Source organism: Eurosta solidaginis, chromosome 2 (assembly GCF_040869045.1).
Source record: "Eurosta solidaginis isolate ZX-2024a chromosome 2, ASM4086904v1, whole genome shotgun sequence".
Lineage (NCBI taxonomy): Eukaryota > Metazoa > Arthropoda > Insecta > Diptera > Tephritidae > Eurosta > Eurosta solidaginis.
The window spans coordinates 294933245-294948021 of record NC_090320.1 but is presented as its reverse complement, the minus strand read 5'-3'; the positions used below and the strand labels follow the sequence as shown (position 1 = coordinate 294948021).

At 37.8% G+C, this 14777-nt stretch overlaps 1 protein-coding gene across 4 annotated transcripts in view; it reads right to left on the bottom strand.

Annotated features, from left to right (window-relative positions):
• bark (protein bark beetle) overlaps nt 1-14777 on the bottom strand; it is a 62519-nt gene that overhangs the window by 14958 nt on the left and 32784 nt on the right. For 3 of the 4 annotated variants that reach the window (XM_067768609.1, XM_067768612.1, XM_067768611.1), the window contains exons 2-3: nt 8210-9214; nt 31-209 (exon numbers count right to left, since the gene is read on the bottom strand). In XM_067768609.1, coding sequence (XP_067624710.1) covers nt 31-209; nt 8210-8881 — 851 coding nt within the window. In that variant the 5' untranslated portion in view covers nt 8882-9214. The remainder of the gene's footprint in view (nt 1-30; nt 210-8209; nt 9215-14777) is intronic. The other variant, XM_067768610.1, reaches the window with a different exon arrangement.

The following is a 14777-nucleotide window of genomic DNA, read 5'->3' as shown; positions in this document are numbered from 1 at the left end:
TCGATATGAATTTGTACTTCAGTTACTTACTTCCTTGAATTCGTGCATACATCGCGCCATGAGCCTTTATGATATAATTGTAAACGTCCTTCTAAAGGTGTTGGGCCATCGACTAAGCGTGCGCCACGTAGCTCAGCATTAACGATATCAGTTTGAGTTGCTAATGATTTCACCTGTGCGGTGAGTGTGATGCGTGATGAAGGCGTGCCCTGAGAAATAGAAGAAAATGTTAATCGTACTATATGACTTTGTTTGTGGAAAGGAAGGCATAATCAAATTTTGGAATGTTATAAAGCTTCAAGCAGCTAATCGTTCGTTTCTCTTCCTTTCGCTGTTGTGAATGCTTTAAAGTTATCAAGTGAATTTTATTAATCTGACGTAGATCGGGAAAACATTTTTTTCGTTTCAGCTGGATCTTTCTTTTGTGAACGCAGTGTAAAAAAACTGTTACTGCAATTTAAAATATTGTTTAAGGCGTTGTTTTTTGGAAGCGCCCTAATTGCTCGGATGTACAATTAATTACAAGCCTTATGGAATCAATCTTACAAGAGAGCTACTGGAGCTACATTTAGGAACTACCAATATTCCACAAGACTTTCCATCCAACTGGAAGAAATTACCAATCTTTCCACCAATTATCATTGCTCAACGTAGCACCGATCGGGAAGATTCTATTTTAAGACACACCTTGAGACTACAGATGCTTCCACCTATAATAGGCTAACATCACTCGCTAGCGTAAAATCTGAAAATCCATAGCCATAATAACACTATAATGTGGGCTCTTGCATACAGTGCTGCCTCTTGAGTGGAAAACCTCCGCGACTGTGGCCGACCAAATTTGGAATAAAAAAAGGACTTAACGGCTTCGTATATTTTCAGATTAGATGGATGTCGCTTCACTTCAGCTTGGCTCAATCAAGAATCGCTTCATTCATTTGTATCATGACAATAATCCTTATCTGGGTCAGCTATAAATATACCGAGCCCACAGACCTCTTCGAGCTGGAAGAAAGGTTTCATTTGGATTGAACCACACGGGAGGTATTCGCTAGTCAGAAATCTGTTTTCCATGAACTATGACAATTTTGAACTGTCCCTACCAATCTTCGCTGCAAGGCAAGCTTTAACTATATTAAAATGCATTTAAGAATTGAACCAAGGGTCTCGGTCCAGCTAAGAGGACATGAACTCATTATTGTGGACACTATTCAATATAGGGCATATGTAGGTGCAGCTTATCCGTCGAAGTACGTGTTTTTGAGGAATCAGAGGCAGCAGGCGTATGGCCAACTGCACAGGCGAACCATCAGCATTTCAAGGTTTATCAGTTCCAAAACTCCCCATTTCGTGTAGGTCGTTGAGAGCTATGTATCGATCAACGAAAAGACGAATTAGGACTTTAAAGAATTTGGCATATGTAAAACCTCTCGTTCAGCCTACATCCTTCTCCATAAACGCTAGAGCATCATGTCATAACTAAGGCCTCCAGAACCATACCACCCCAAGTACGGGTTCCACCTGGTACCGAATTGCGACCCCCGTTTTGTCTAAAGAATTTTCATGTTTTGTCCCGTTACTTTATTCGGTGACTTCTTTGGTTAGTAAAGCCAGCACACTACCTCTACACCATGGCGATCGTCGAGATAGCTCTTAATTCCCTTTTATAAGAAGCTTACCCTACCATTGGCGTAATCTAGATCCCTAAACCATTGGGCGTTATATTAATATTGCTTTGATATGTTCCAGCATATTATGTTACGCTGTGCTATGTTATGTATTAAACATTTTTTCTATGCACTGTTAAGTAATGTTTTGTGTTGTTTGTTGTTGTTATTAATATATGCTACATTAGTTGCCTTATGCTACGCAATTTTGTATTCAGTTATGTTATGTAATGTTATGTTCGTTATGTTATGTTATATCACGTTACGTTATACAATGTTAAGTTTTGTTATATTTGGTTATGTTAATGTTAAGTTACACTACATATGTTATGTTATAGTATGTTATGTTATCTTATATTGTATTCTTTTTTGATATGACATGTTACACATGTTATTCTTATTTGGTTATGTTACATTTGAAATGTTATTTTATCTTAATTAAATTATGTGTTTTTGAAATTATACTATGATTTGTTATGTCGGTTTATGTCGGTTTATGTTTTGTTTTAGCTAAAATTTTTATTTTGTTTCTTATGTTTTGTGTTTTTTCCAATGTTCTGCTATATGTAATGCTATGTTGTCTATATTATGTTATATTATAATATGCTTAGTTATGTTTTGCTACGTCACGTTATGTTCTATTTTTATTGAATATTGTGGTATATTTTGGAAAAACTTCGCTCAAGCCAGACCATACATCTAGTATACAAACTGAGTTCCCGGTCATAAAGCGATGGAAGATAACGAAAAGGCCGTTGAGTTGGCAAAGAAGGGTGCAGCACTTGCTGAAACGACATAGAGGTCCAATCCGTTTGGGAGAAATTAAAAGGAGATACGAGTTGCATAGGATCCATAAAGCAGGAAAGGCGCGAAAAGAAGTGCAGGACTGTAAAATTTCTAAGATAATGTGCAAATACTACAACATTAGACTCACAAAGTGGCTCATATCTCTGAAGAGAGAAGACTTAAGGCTCACGAAGGCCATGCTAACTGGGCATTGCCTTCTAGCGTGTACGAAGTGCGAGCTGCAGGAAGAAAGGGTTGAGCACGTTCTGTGTTCATGTCTTGCGCAAGTTAGGTCAAGGCTACAGCTTTTCGGGGCGGCAGAATTGCCAGATCTCGTTGCAGCAATAAAGCTTAGTCAAAGAAAACTTTTATTATTTGCCAAGAGGATGGAGTTATTCTATGACATAAGTCTTGGCACCAGATTTGGGTTTTTTGTTTGGTTGTCAAAAAAATTTTGGTAGCACTATGAACACATTCAGTCTATGTGAGGTCTTTATTGACCGCCAAGTTCAAAGTAACCTAACCTTATGTCATGTTTTATGAATTCAAAATCGGTCTTGACTGGGTAACCGGCCCGGTATGATAGGCAAGTACACTTTCTGCAACCACGCCGCCCGACGTATGCAGAGTTGATAACACCACTAAACGGAAAAGCAGTTTTCATTTGTACATACATACGTGATTATTGTACGAACACTCACTGACAGCTTTATATCAATTCAAAAACCATGAACAAATACTTCCATTGAATTCGAAATTCCGCAATACACACACAAGGGTTAATTGATAAGAGCGCGATTGTGGGGCAACCAATAAAAAAAAAACATCTGAGATTTCTGAGCCAAATAATGAAATACAAACAAAACAGGTGTAAGCGATAAAAGCTTTTTGGTTATCTCATACTTCATATTAACATTCACAGATAAGCGCAAACATACACACATACAAATACCAATGCGGAATTGCACAAATGAGTAAATTGCACAGTGACGCGCTCTTATAAATTATATATAAAAAAAAAAATAAAACAAACAAAAAAAAGTAAACAAACGCGACACAATTGCCCACATTTAATAAATTAATGTACGCGTGTATGTGTGTGTGTTCTCCACTTGACTTTACTGTCTTTGCACTTGCGCACGACGATGCCAAAAGACAAATTTTTGGGGTGGGGTAGGGCCAAAAACAAAAAAAAAAAAAATGTAATGAAACGAAGATGCGTAGCTTTAAGCGCGTCAGTGCGTTGGCCGTTTTGTTATTTAATTTTTTAGTGGATTCTTTTGTTTAGCCGTGGCTTAGGTTAGGGTCAATGGCTATTTGACGCAAGCGCAATTTTAAACGTTTTAGTCCAATTAAAAAGTCGCAAATGTCGACTTTGGCTTTGAGTCACATTCGTTCAATTGCTGTAGGCACATTTTTGCTTGTATTATTAAATTAATTTTGTTGTTTTTGTTGGCTCAACGCGCGAACGGAAGTTACTTTGATTGTCTGCTGTTGTTGTTGTAGTCAGTGACACGCCTCTAGTTATGTGGCGTTTGATGCTTTACACAAAATTTGCCTACTTTTTATTGCCCATTTCGTGGTCTATTAGCGAACGTGTCTGTCAGTCTTTACTCTTTACTTAATTCGCTAAATATGAATATAGTCAAATGTCTCTTTGTATGGCTGTTTGTGTGTTCATGAGTACTTCAATTTGTGTAAATCATTTGATATTGTTTTTTGATGAGTTTTTTTCTTTTCTTCATTGTTGTTCGGTTGAAGATTGTTTTCGTAGACGGGCACTGGGTCGCGTTGGGTTAATTAGATTAGTTAGTTGGGCTTACTTTTTATTATTGTTGTTGCTTTATGCTTGTAGGAGTTGATGTGTCAAAGTATTTGACGTTTCATTTTTATGAATGAATGAACGAAAGGCAAATTAACGGTGTTTATTTTTGTTATTATTAGCTGTTGTTCGTGACAAAGTTCAAGTTGTTTTTGTTTTTAATTATCGAAAAAAAAATTACATTTTTCAGCAGACTTACAGAAAATTTCAAATTTTTTTTTATATTTCATTATCATCATTAATTGGCGCTTAACCGCCTGGGCCATTTTGACCATCCCAATAATTGCAGCTAATTGGAAGTACCAGCTGAGATTAAATCTTCCTTCACCTGCCCTTCCCAACTCATTGGTGGGCCCCTTTCTCTTTTTTGCTTTCAAAACAAGTATAGAAAAAAGTACTTTCCGTGCCGGAGGCGCGAATGCGATGATGGCAATAAGTACTACGTCGCCTCCTGTTTCACCGCAAGACTCTTTCCTGCATTGGGGTCAGAAGGAAAACTAGTCGTCAAAAAGCTGCGAAACTCTACAACCCATCCATAACTTTGCAGCTCAGCTCCCATGCCTGCTCTCTAAGTGCACAAATGAACCCCACAGAAGTAATGAGCAGTGGGACTATATCTCTAGGGAGCTTCGTAATGTCGCTGAGGAAGAAATTAGATATTGAGATTAGACCTCCCAAAAAGACCTGGCACTGGTTCTAAGCAGATTAGGTTGCTACACAAAATTCTATGAAAAAGTGTCTATGTTCGAATGAATGTCATGCTGAACATATATCTAGTAGATATTGCGGGAAAGGCGGCTGAGGGCCGGTCTTTGGTCAGGCTTCGTGATATAAGATATGGGCTTTCTGACTTCGACTTTATCCCTGACAGGACGGGCTGTTCACTGTGGATCTTCATTGCAGTCATTCCCTCGAGAGTGGAATGGAGGGATCTTGTTAATGGATGAGCGGTAGTTAGACGGAGAGGTTGGTGGTCTTTTGTCGAGAGCTAAATGTAAGCCGCAAGTTTAAGTTGGTTGATCCCTGCATCCCTATCTACCGCCCTTAAGGATGCGGTGGATGAAATGCAGTGCTACTACGGTTAGTGAATTTAACATCTACTCGTATAGCCAAGCGGCTATCAAGGCCTTGAGTTTAATTATAGCGCGATAGTGGGTGGTCTGGGTTCCGGGCCATAGTGATAGCCCGGGCAACTGTCAAGCGGATTTCTTAGTACGCATTGGTAAAATTGAACTGGATGAAGATAGCTGTAGGAATATCGAGATTTCACTGGGCACCTGGGGTTTGGTCCTACATGCATGGGCTTCGAGTCAGCTCAGCTAGCGTTGGGCGGACACCATCGACTGCAGATTAGCAAGATCCTTCTGGCAGGAGGTCTGCCGAAATGATCAATGGAGCTATAAACTGTCCAATGGGTTCCATGCGGTACGTCTCAATATATTGGAACGCAGCCGTATGGAGGATGATAGTGGGTTAGAATTCTCGAGTCACTTTATGCTTCATTGCTCAGCTTTTTCCAGATATTGGCGAAAGTATTTCGGTCACAACTCAGTTAGATTTTCGGAGGATTTACGCAGGGTAGAGGTCAGTCTCATTTGAAACTATATCGCTGCTACTCAACGACTCTCTAAGTAGCTATAGCTTACGTCGCCGTTATTTGATGTGGTATCACAATAAACCTTCATGCTGTCCAAGTGAGCTTCCCCTACCAGAGCAGCTGCCGCCTAACCTAATCTAACCTAACCTTACATAATCATGTTTGAGGCATGGAACTAAGTATGACCCAAAACCCTACGCAGTGTCACAAAGGAGGCTACTTGGCCACTATACAAGAATATATCGTCCGTTTCAATTTACCTCGACAGTAAAGCAGCGATCGAGTTTCTTCAAGGCAGGATCAATTCCTCAAAGTCGGCAATAGATTGCAGTCAGTCGCTAATGAAATAGTTTCTGGGTGCACCTCAATGGTGATGTTGGTCCCAGGTTACAGTGTTATACCTAGGAACTGTGTTGCTTATGAGCTAGCAAGGAAAGCAATTGAACAAACTAAGATTATTCAGTTAAAGAACATCACTCCTCCTCTTCATACACGCAATCACTTTCTCATGTATTTATGTAATGAGAAAGCCAATATTAGATGTGTCCTGGAACCCACTTGTGAAAAGTCTCGACAAACTTGGCCTCACATAAATAAGAGACACTGACTGCTGGGAATACACAGCGAACTCATGGGAATCACAATGAATGACTTCTCTCGAAGCTGTAGGAATGAGGAGCAACTAGAATGTTTAACAGAGCTTGGCTCTGCAGAAATTGAAAGTATTAAATCATCTTTTTAAATATTTGGATGAGGTATCACAATACGCTACTTGGTCTAATTGCGCTCCACGGGCTTGCTGGGGGTAGCCTCTATACTATAACCTGCTTTGAAGAAACACAAGGTATTTAGACACAAAGTAGACTATCTAACTTCTTATCGCCCTACAGATAAGCGATATCATATTAGATAGGGGCCAGCTCACTTTTGCGATTACTCAATCAATTATTTGCCAGTTTTTGCTATTTTTTAAATGGGGGAGCTGCATTGCTTTCTGATATGTTTATACAATTTATATCTATAATAAATGAAGTAATCTATTGTCAGTGGGTTTAAAATTGTTTGAGCAAAGTTTTATCGCAACAGGTGAAATGGCATACGAAGGCATATGCACACGGAGCGTAGCGTTCTAAACGCGTACTAAATACTGCATACCTAAAAACGAGAAATGTGCATGCTTCAAGGCGGCGAATTTCCTTTTTATTATCTCTGGTCTTCTACGTTTTTATACACACATTAGCAGACCCGGCAGAAGTTGTTCTGCCCTCAACTTGAGTCTATCTTCATAATTTTTAAGAAGCTTTTACTTCTTACTCTCCCTCCTCCTGTCTCCCACTTTTATTTGTCCTTTCATTCACTCATATCTCTGCCTTTCACATACTCTGCGTCCTTTTCTCCCTCTCCGTCTTTTCCTCATCTATTCCTATCTCTCTATCTTCGTCTAAATCTATCTCTTTCTCAGTCTCTTTCTCCATACCTCTTTAGTTCTTTTTATTCTTCTCCGCCCTTTATTCCAAGTCATAGCCCCAGCTCCAGTCCCAGTCCCAGCCCCAGAAATGAGCAACAATTTAAGCGACACTAAAAGAAAATTGCCAATAACAGCAAAACGGAGCTTATGCGTTTGAACTCTGACATTTCATTTCTGACGTATGTACATATGTATGTCGGTATTATCAATTCATGCCTTTATTTCGGCTTCGCATTCATATTTATCTGCAAGTTGGTGCACCTGAACCGAATATCACTATATAAATTACCTTTAAAGCTCTTATCAACAGCTTTCATTCGATATCCATATACAAACACAAACACATTCTAGGGGTATTCGGGTCTACGTGTTGGCCTATATCTCGAGACCCTAGTCACCCAGGGGTACGAAAAGTTACCCTGTACTAAAGCAATCATCAACAGCTACCATTTGATATTCATTTGATAGTGTATAAATCCATTCTTGAGTACCCGGGTCCAGACTTTGGCCTATATCTCGAGACCCTAGTCACACAAGGGTACGATAAGCACATCCAAGAGTTACCCGGGTCCCCGTTTTTGTCCATATCTCAAGACCCTAGCAACCTAGCGAGATAAAACTTTATATATATAGATTTATATATATAGATTTCCTCTGAGATCACCCCTGGTAAAATTCGCTTGAAAATAGTTTGCTAGAAGAAATTGTTATTGAATTATTGCGCTCTCAAAAATGCTGTTACGCAGTATTACAGCTATAAAAAGAAACTTTCAAATAAAGAAAATTATTAAAAGTTCGCCACTCTTATGTAACACATTCCAAAATTTTCATAAATATTAATAATACCAAATAATTTCTTTTCTACTTACCACTGCATGCAATATACCGCGCACCGTTATGCCAACAGTCGGTGCAAATTCCACACGCACACCTGGCTCTATTATCAACCGACCGCTTTTGGCCACTACGATGTGTTGGCGCGCAATAAAAGGACTTTCACTAAAACGTAATATTCTTTCGCCTGTGATTTCGCCACCCTTCAGCTCAGTATAACTAAATGACGATAATGATGACTGCGATGACATCACTGGTTGTGCTGGTGCAGGTTCCACTACTTCTAATACCTCAAAGGGTGGTTGTTGTTGTTGGTGTCGATAGTCTCGTTGTTGTGGCGCCACCGTAGTTGGCGCTTTTACCATGGGTGTGAGTAATTGTGTGCCGGTGCCATCCAGACTAGCGAACTCAATTTCGCTACTATCATCAGGGGATGTTGGCCCACTAAAATTGCTAATACCACCACCACCACCAACAAGTGCGTTGCCTTGGTACTGCGCTAATGTTGACGCCGTTGTTGTACACAAACAATATGTGATGAGAATGCATGTGAGCGCCGTGTGGTAGCGGGTATTGGGTTGTAGTATTGTTGGTGGCAGTTGCTTATGCAGTCTTTGGTTGGAGAGCGGTCGCCCAGGTGGGCGCGCATTGTGTTGTGGGTTGGGCGCGGTGGCGCATTTGTGTTTGCTGCGTGTGGCAGCAGGCATTTCGTTGAATTTCGTTTGTTGTTGATTTTTTCGGAGAAAATTTTATAAATTTTAGTTCGTTTTTTACTGGCTTTGAAATTTTTGGTGACGTATTGTTGCACTGAAACTTTTATATCACATACAATTTGTTTTATTACGATTTTTTTTTATAATACTTTTCTGCACTGCTTTGAACGAGTTGTTGCCCTTTTTATGGGTTTGTGATTCACTTGATGAGCGCACATTTTCAGTTGACGTTTGTTTGTTGTTTTTTTTTTGAACTTTTTTAATAGTGCAAAATCAGCTTCACAGTAATGGGCACGTTTAGCGATTATTCATTATTCAATGCATCTGCTGGAAGTACGTAAATAAATTTATTTTTCATCCAAACAAATGTTGCCCAATTTCATTATTTTGTTAGCTCTTAATTTTTATTTTTATTTTTTTATATTTGTTGCTATAATTAAGAAATAGTTGCTTCCGCTTTGCAAAATCTTAAAAATTTTATATTAGATAGGCGAACTCGGCAGAATTGGTTCCCCCAAAAACTTTAAAGCCCGTCACATAAGCAGTTTTTCATATAGATGCGTTTAACTCAATCTTATGCATTATAAGTAGATTGCACGTATTTTTATGGAGAACAGTAGATTGAGCGACGCTGGCGCCATCTGACATGAAAAAGTAGCCAAATTCCAACTTTTGTTACAAGCAATGCATAAGAAGAAGAATTTGACATTTGCTTTGGCTAAGGGTGTTGGCACACTTTGGACCTGAAATTATTTTTCCCAATCGCTGGTAACTTTTCTAACATTTTTCGCAATTAAAAACTGCAATTATAACAAATGAATACGACACAAAATATGTTAGCAAGTATATTTGTTGTATAGGTAGAATGTTTATTACAGTGCTTCGCGAAATTTTGTTTGTGAATGGGCAAGGCGAAATAAACTTCAATTGCCAAGTCTGAAGTTCCTGATTATGATGCTGTTACTGGAATGCATAAGCTTGTGTTAAACGCATCTTTATGAAAAATTTCATTGTGTCACGGCCTTTACTTTTCATGTGCATAACTAAAAATTTTCTTCACTTTCTTGCGCTTACCCTTCTGCTCATTTCCATTCCAATTCTTTTCTGCTCCCCATTTTTTTTTGTCTTTTCCTATTTCATATTTGGGTTAATTCTATAAAAAGTGGTAGAAACCCGCACTACCAAAATCAAACCAACAATCTAAACCAAAAGAGGAAGGTAGAAATAGAGCCTTTGGTGTTTTGTGAGGGCTTGGCTCATGATCACATTAAGCTTATCTTAAAGCTTCATAAATATTTGTTGAGACATTTGAACGCCCAACCATTACAACATTTAGAAAGGGGAATCGAATTATCAAGTGTTGTATTAATTAAAAAATTTATCGATTTCAAAACAAACGCAACATACAAGGAGAATTTCGAAAAAGTTTGAGCATAGAATTTACGTATTTCCTACTTGAAGCATAGATGAATGGTTTTGCAACTCTTTGTTTCGAGAGAGCGCTGTCAAAATGGGCATTTTTTACAACATTTATCAATGATGCCACTCCAAACAAAAATTAATAGATCTGAATATGGGGATTTTTGACATACATTTCGGCGATTATAGTTTCAATCATTTAATAAAATGATAGTCGTAAAATATTTATTCCTTTAAACTTATTTTACAATACGACTAGTTGGAGTTAAATATAAACAAATCTAAGTAAAATTTACATTTTGATTAAATTAATTAGTCAAATATTGTAACGCATTTAACTCGCAGTGAAAACCATATATTCTTTTGAAATTTCAGTAAATCGGACCTATCATATAATAGTTAACATCATTTAATGGATAAGGCTTATCCTACGTGTCTGACGTTCCATGTTCTGTGATCAAAATGGACTGGTTGCAACGGGAGTTCATATTTACAAAACCTGTTTTTAGTGATAACTTTTGAATGGAAAATAATATTCACCCTCCGCCTTCGAACTAATAATATCTACACTAAAACAAGTATTTTTATCCTTTTTCCCATAATTTTTGAACGCTATTCTACAGTTGTAGGTCAAACTAAAGTTTAGCGAAATTTTTGGCCTGTTTTTAGTTTTGGCTGGCACATTTTTTGTTCTGGCACCCGCTTCAGCTGGCGCGAGGGATTTATCTGGCATTGTTGGCAGCACAAATTTGAGATAAATCCGTCGTGAGAGCGCAAAAAGTGAGAGAGTTTCGTATCAAGTCATCTTTGACTTGAAGCACAAGCAAAAACTGATTCACTGCTTCTTTTGCTGAATCTCAGTCGCTATGCTCACACGACATGTGAGTGTAGGCCGAATTAATTTCCGACGATCTACGAAGCTCTTTATGGCACCTCTGCTCAAAACAATTTCATAATAATTCCGGTCACTGGGAGTCTATTCGCTTCAGCCCCATTTGATAATAGATGCCGTCCATACCATTTATCTGATTTATGTATATATATACGAACGCGAAATATCACCCTACCAGCGCTTTAGTTCCAAAAACGCCCTACATCAGAATCTTTTTTCAAAGGATCATACCCAAGAATTAATACTGAATAACGCACTATTTGGCTTGCGGTAGAAAAGGGCTTTACTACAGAGTTTGATTCAAAAATGTGCTATCCTAGCTTGAATCCTATGCATTTTGGGCTAAGAAAGGGTGTTCTTGAAATAAATTTCATAGTAGTCGATATTTAGTTGATAAAGGGAGCCTTAGAATTTATATATATCTACTCCTATACGCTAAGGGAATTTGTGTTCATAGCGAACGTTACAGTAGTGAGACTGAGGTATAAGAAGGTACCCTTAATATATGCTTTTTTAATCTTAACAGGAGAATGTGCTTGCGTTTTTCTTCTTTATATAAGCTACTGAGCTCTTAAAGTAATATGTATCTATATAAAAGCTTTAGAAGTGCCCTAACCTTGTTCTCTGATTGTCTCCTTTGTTTTATGTTTACGTTCTAGTTGCTGCTCTATTGATCTGCTATGAAATATGGTCCCTATCGAGACGGCAATGCTACCAAGTAATATTGTAAACCCCGTTTCTTCAAAGACTCTCCTTTTGCACCTATTGACTACGTCCGAAAATCGATATAAGTGCCAGAAATGAAAATAGCGCTGTCATTTATGATGTACTTCCTTTTGAACTCTCCAAGCTGTCACTGTAAGTCCTCGTACTACAGTCTGGATTCCAGTGCACGCTTTTTAGTTCTACTATATAAAATTGCAATATTTTCATAGCCTTCTTGTTTCCACAGTCCTTTGGAAAGGTGATTTGTAAGCGTACTTGCATTCCATACATTTCTTAGGTCTCATTTCTGTATTCCTCTCTCCACTTGAGGGTGTGTGTAAATGGTTCCAAGCCATTTGGCTCTAGAGTAGTTTTGCACTGTCCAACTCCGGTAAAGAGAGCGGCAACTTTAATTTCTAGATGCGCATGGAACGCTTAATTTTTTGTGGCCAAAATTCACGGAATGTGTAAACGGATCTATGTTACCCAGGATTGTTGACGAAATTAGGAATATTTGGATTCCCTATTTAACATAAACTTTAGAGATATTCTGCACCTTTTCCAATTTAAGTTCAGAAAGTAAAAATTAAACTGGAAATTAAGAGTTTGTAATTAAAATTAAGAAAATAAAACTTAAGATCATAATTTCCAATTTAAGCTCAGAAACTTTTAATACAAGTTCAGGGAATCCATCTTAGTCCATCTTCTTTTCATGCGGCCATGTATAACGCGTTAACTTCTGTTGGAAACAACCTAAAGTGTTGTTTTCTCATTGTTTTTACCACCACACCGAATATCCTGGGTTCACGCCCCGGGCAAAGCAAGATCAAAATTTTAGAAAAAAGTTTTTTCAATTAAGACCAAGTTTTTTTTAAGCGGGGTAGGCAGTTTTGGAAAGTACTCCGAGTGTATTTCTGCCATGGAAAGCTTCTCAGTGAAAACTCATATGCCTTGCAAATGCCGTTCGGCGTCGGCATTAAACAAGTAGGTTCGGTCCCGCCAATTTGTGGGAAAAAATAAAAGGCGCACGATGCAAATTGGAAGAAAAGCTCGGCCTAAAATTCCTTCGGAGGTTATCGCGCCTTACTTTTATTTATTATTTAATATACAATTTTGTTTTATTCTTTTATTTCCTTGTTTTATGCAATTGTATATCAGCTAGTTAAAAGACAAACTTAATTATTTACTAGTATTGATCAAGCAGAGCTCACAGAGTATATTAATTTTGTTCGCATAACGGTACCCCGTAACGGCATAAACTAATCGAGATAGATATACTTCTATATATCAAAGTGATCTGGACGAAAAAAGAAATTCATTTAGCCGTGTCCGTCCGTCCGTCCGTCCTAAACAGGATAACTTGAGTAAATTTTGAAAGTAATGAAATTTGGTATGTAAGTTCCTGGACACTCATCTCAGATCGCTATTTAAAATGAACGAAATCGGACTATAACCACGTCCACTTATTCGATATCGAAAATTTCGAAAAACCGAAAAAGTGCGATAATTCATTACCAAAGACGGATAAAGCGATGTAACTTGGTAGGTGGGTTGACCTTATGAAGCAGAATAGTAAAATTGTGGACAATGGGCGTGGCACCGGCCACTTTTATAAGAAGGTAATTTAAAAGTTTGCAAGCTGTAATTTGGCAGCTGAGTATGTAATATTCGGTTACACCCGAACTTAGCCTTCCTTACTTGTTTTTTTTCATAACATTATTTTTAATGCTCTTAATTCATATCTTTTCGTGTATGTTTTCATTAAATTTTCAGCCACCAAAATTATATTTATAAGCACGGTTTTTTCTGCCTTTTCAAATCTCCACAACATTAACCTTGACAAAAATTTCGTCATAACCACTTTATATTATTTTTTCTGAACATAATTTTTTATTGAACTGATAATTGTATATCAGCTGTTTTGTTTCATATTTAGTCATTGCCATCAAGCAACTATAGAAATGTCTACAAATTCAACGGCAAAAAACAACAATGCGCGCTCCATATTACCTGCCAACTACCTACTTTAACTCACTTTAAACGCCCTTCCCACCTTACCACCTCATTTATTTCCCACTCACTGCAATCAATTTAACACGAAAATCAAAATTAAAAAAAATGATCAAAATAAAAAAACATAACACACATTAGCCTACTTTGTAACTACACAACCGCATGTATAAGCCCCATTTCAGAAAACACGTCTATACGCAAAGAACCGTTACGAGCAACTAAACTTAACGAAATACACAACACCGCAAACTCAAACGACCAACAAATACAACAACGTCAATAAACATATTAATATACTTAACTCCCCAATGGGCACAGTGTCTCTAGTTGGGCCACTGTTGTATTTTCATTGTTATTGTTCTTGTATTTGGTTGCCTTTGGGAAAGAGAGTAATTTGAGCGCGCAACGTTGGGTGGGATTCTTTCTCCCATTTACTTTCTTTGTTGACTTGTTTGGCCCCAAAAGTCGGTAATAGCTTAACGAAGCACAACAATTTTACATATGCTTATAATGGATAGCAATAACAACAACTCGAGTACCAAATATGCTTAAGATGGTAATATTTATACCTAAACTAGTTTAGTTTCTAATGAGGCATAATAGCAAAAATGGAGTAGAAAAAATTAATAATTTGGGAAAATTGTAACTGAAACTAAATACATTTTAATAGCAACAAAGTAAGCGCTTGAATAACTCGAAAACAGAGTTAAATTAGTTGTGACGTAGATCAAAAAAAGTAAAGGTTGATGAATATGTACTCCTGATGTTGTTGTTTGTTGTTAATGTTGTTGTTGTTGTTGTTGTAGCACATCTATTGTTGAGCGGGCATCTCCACCACAGCGGATTAGGGGGTTTAGAATA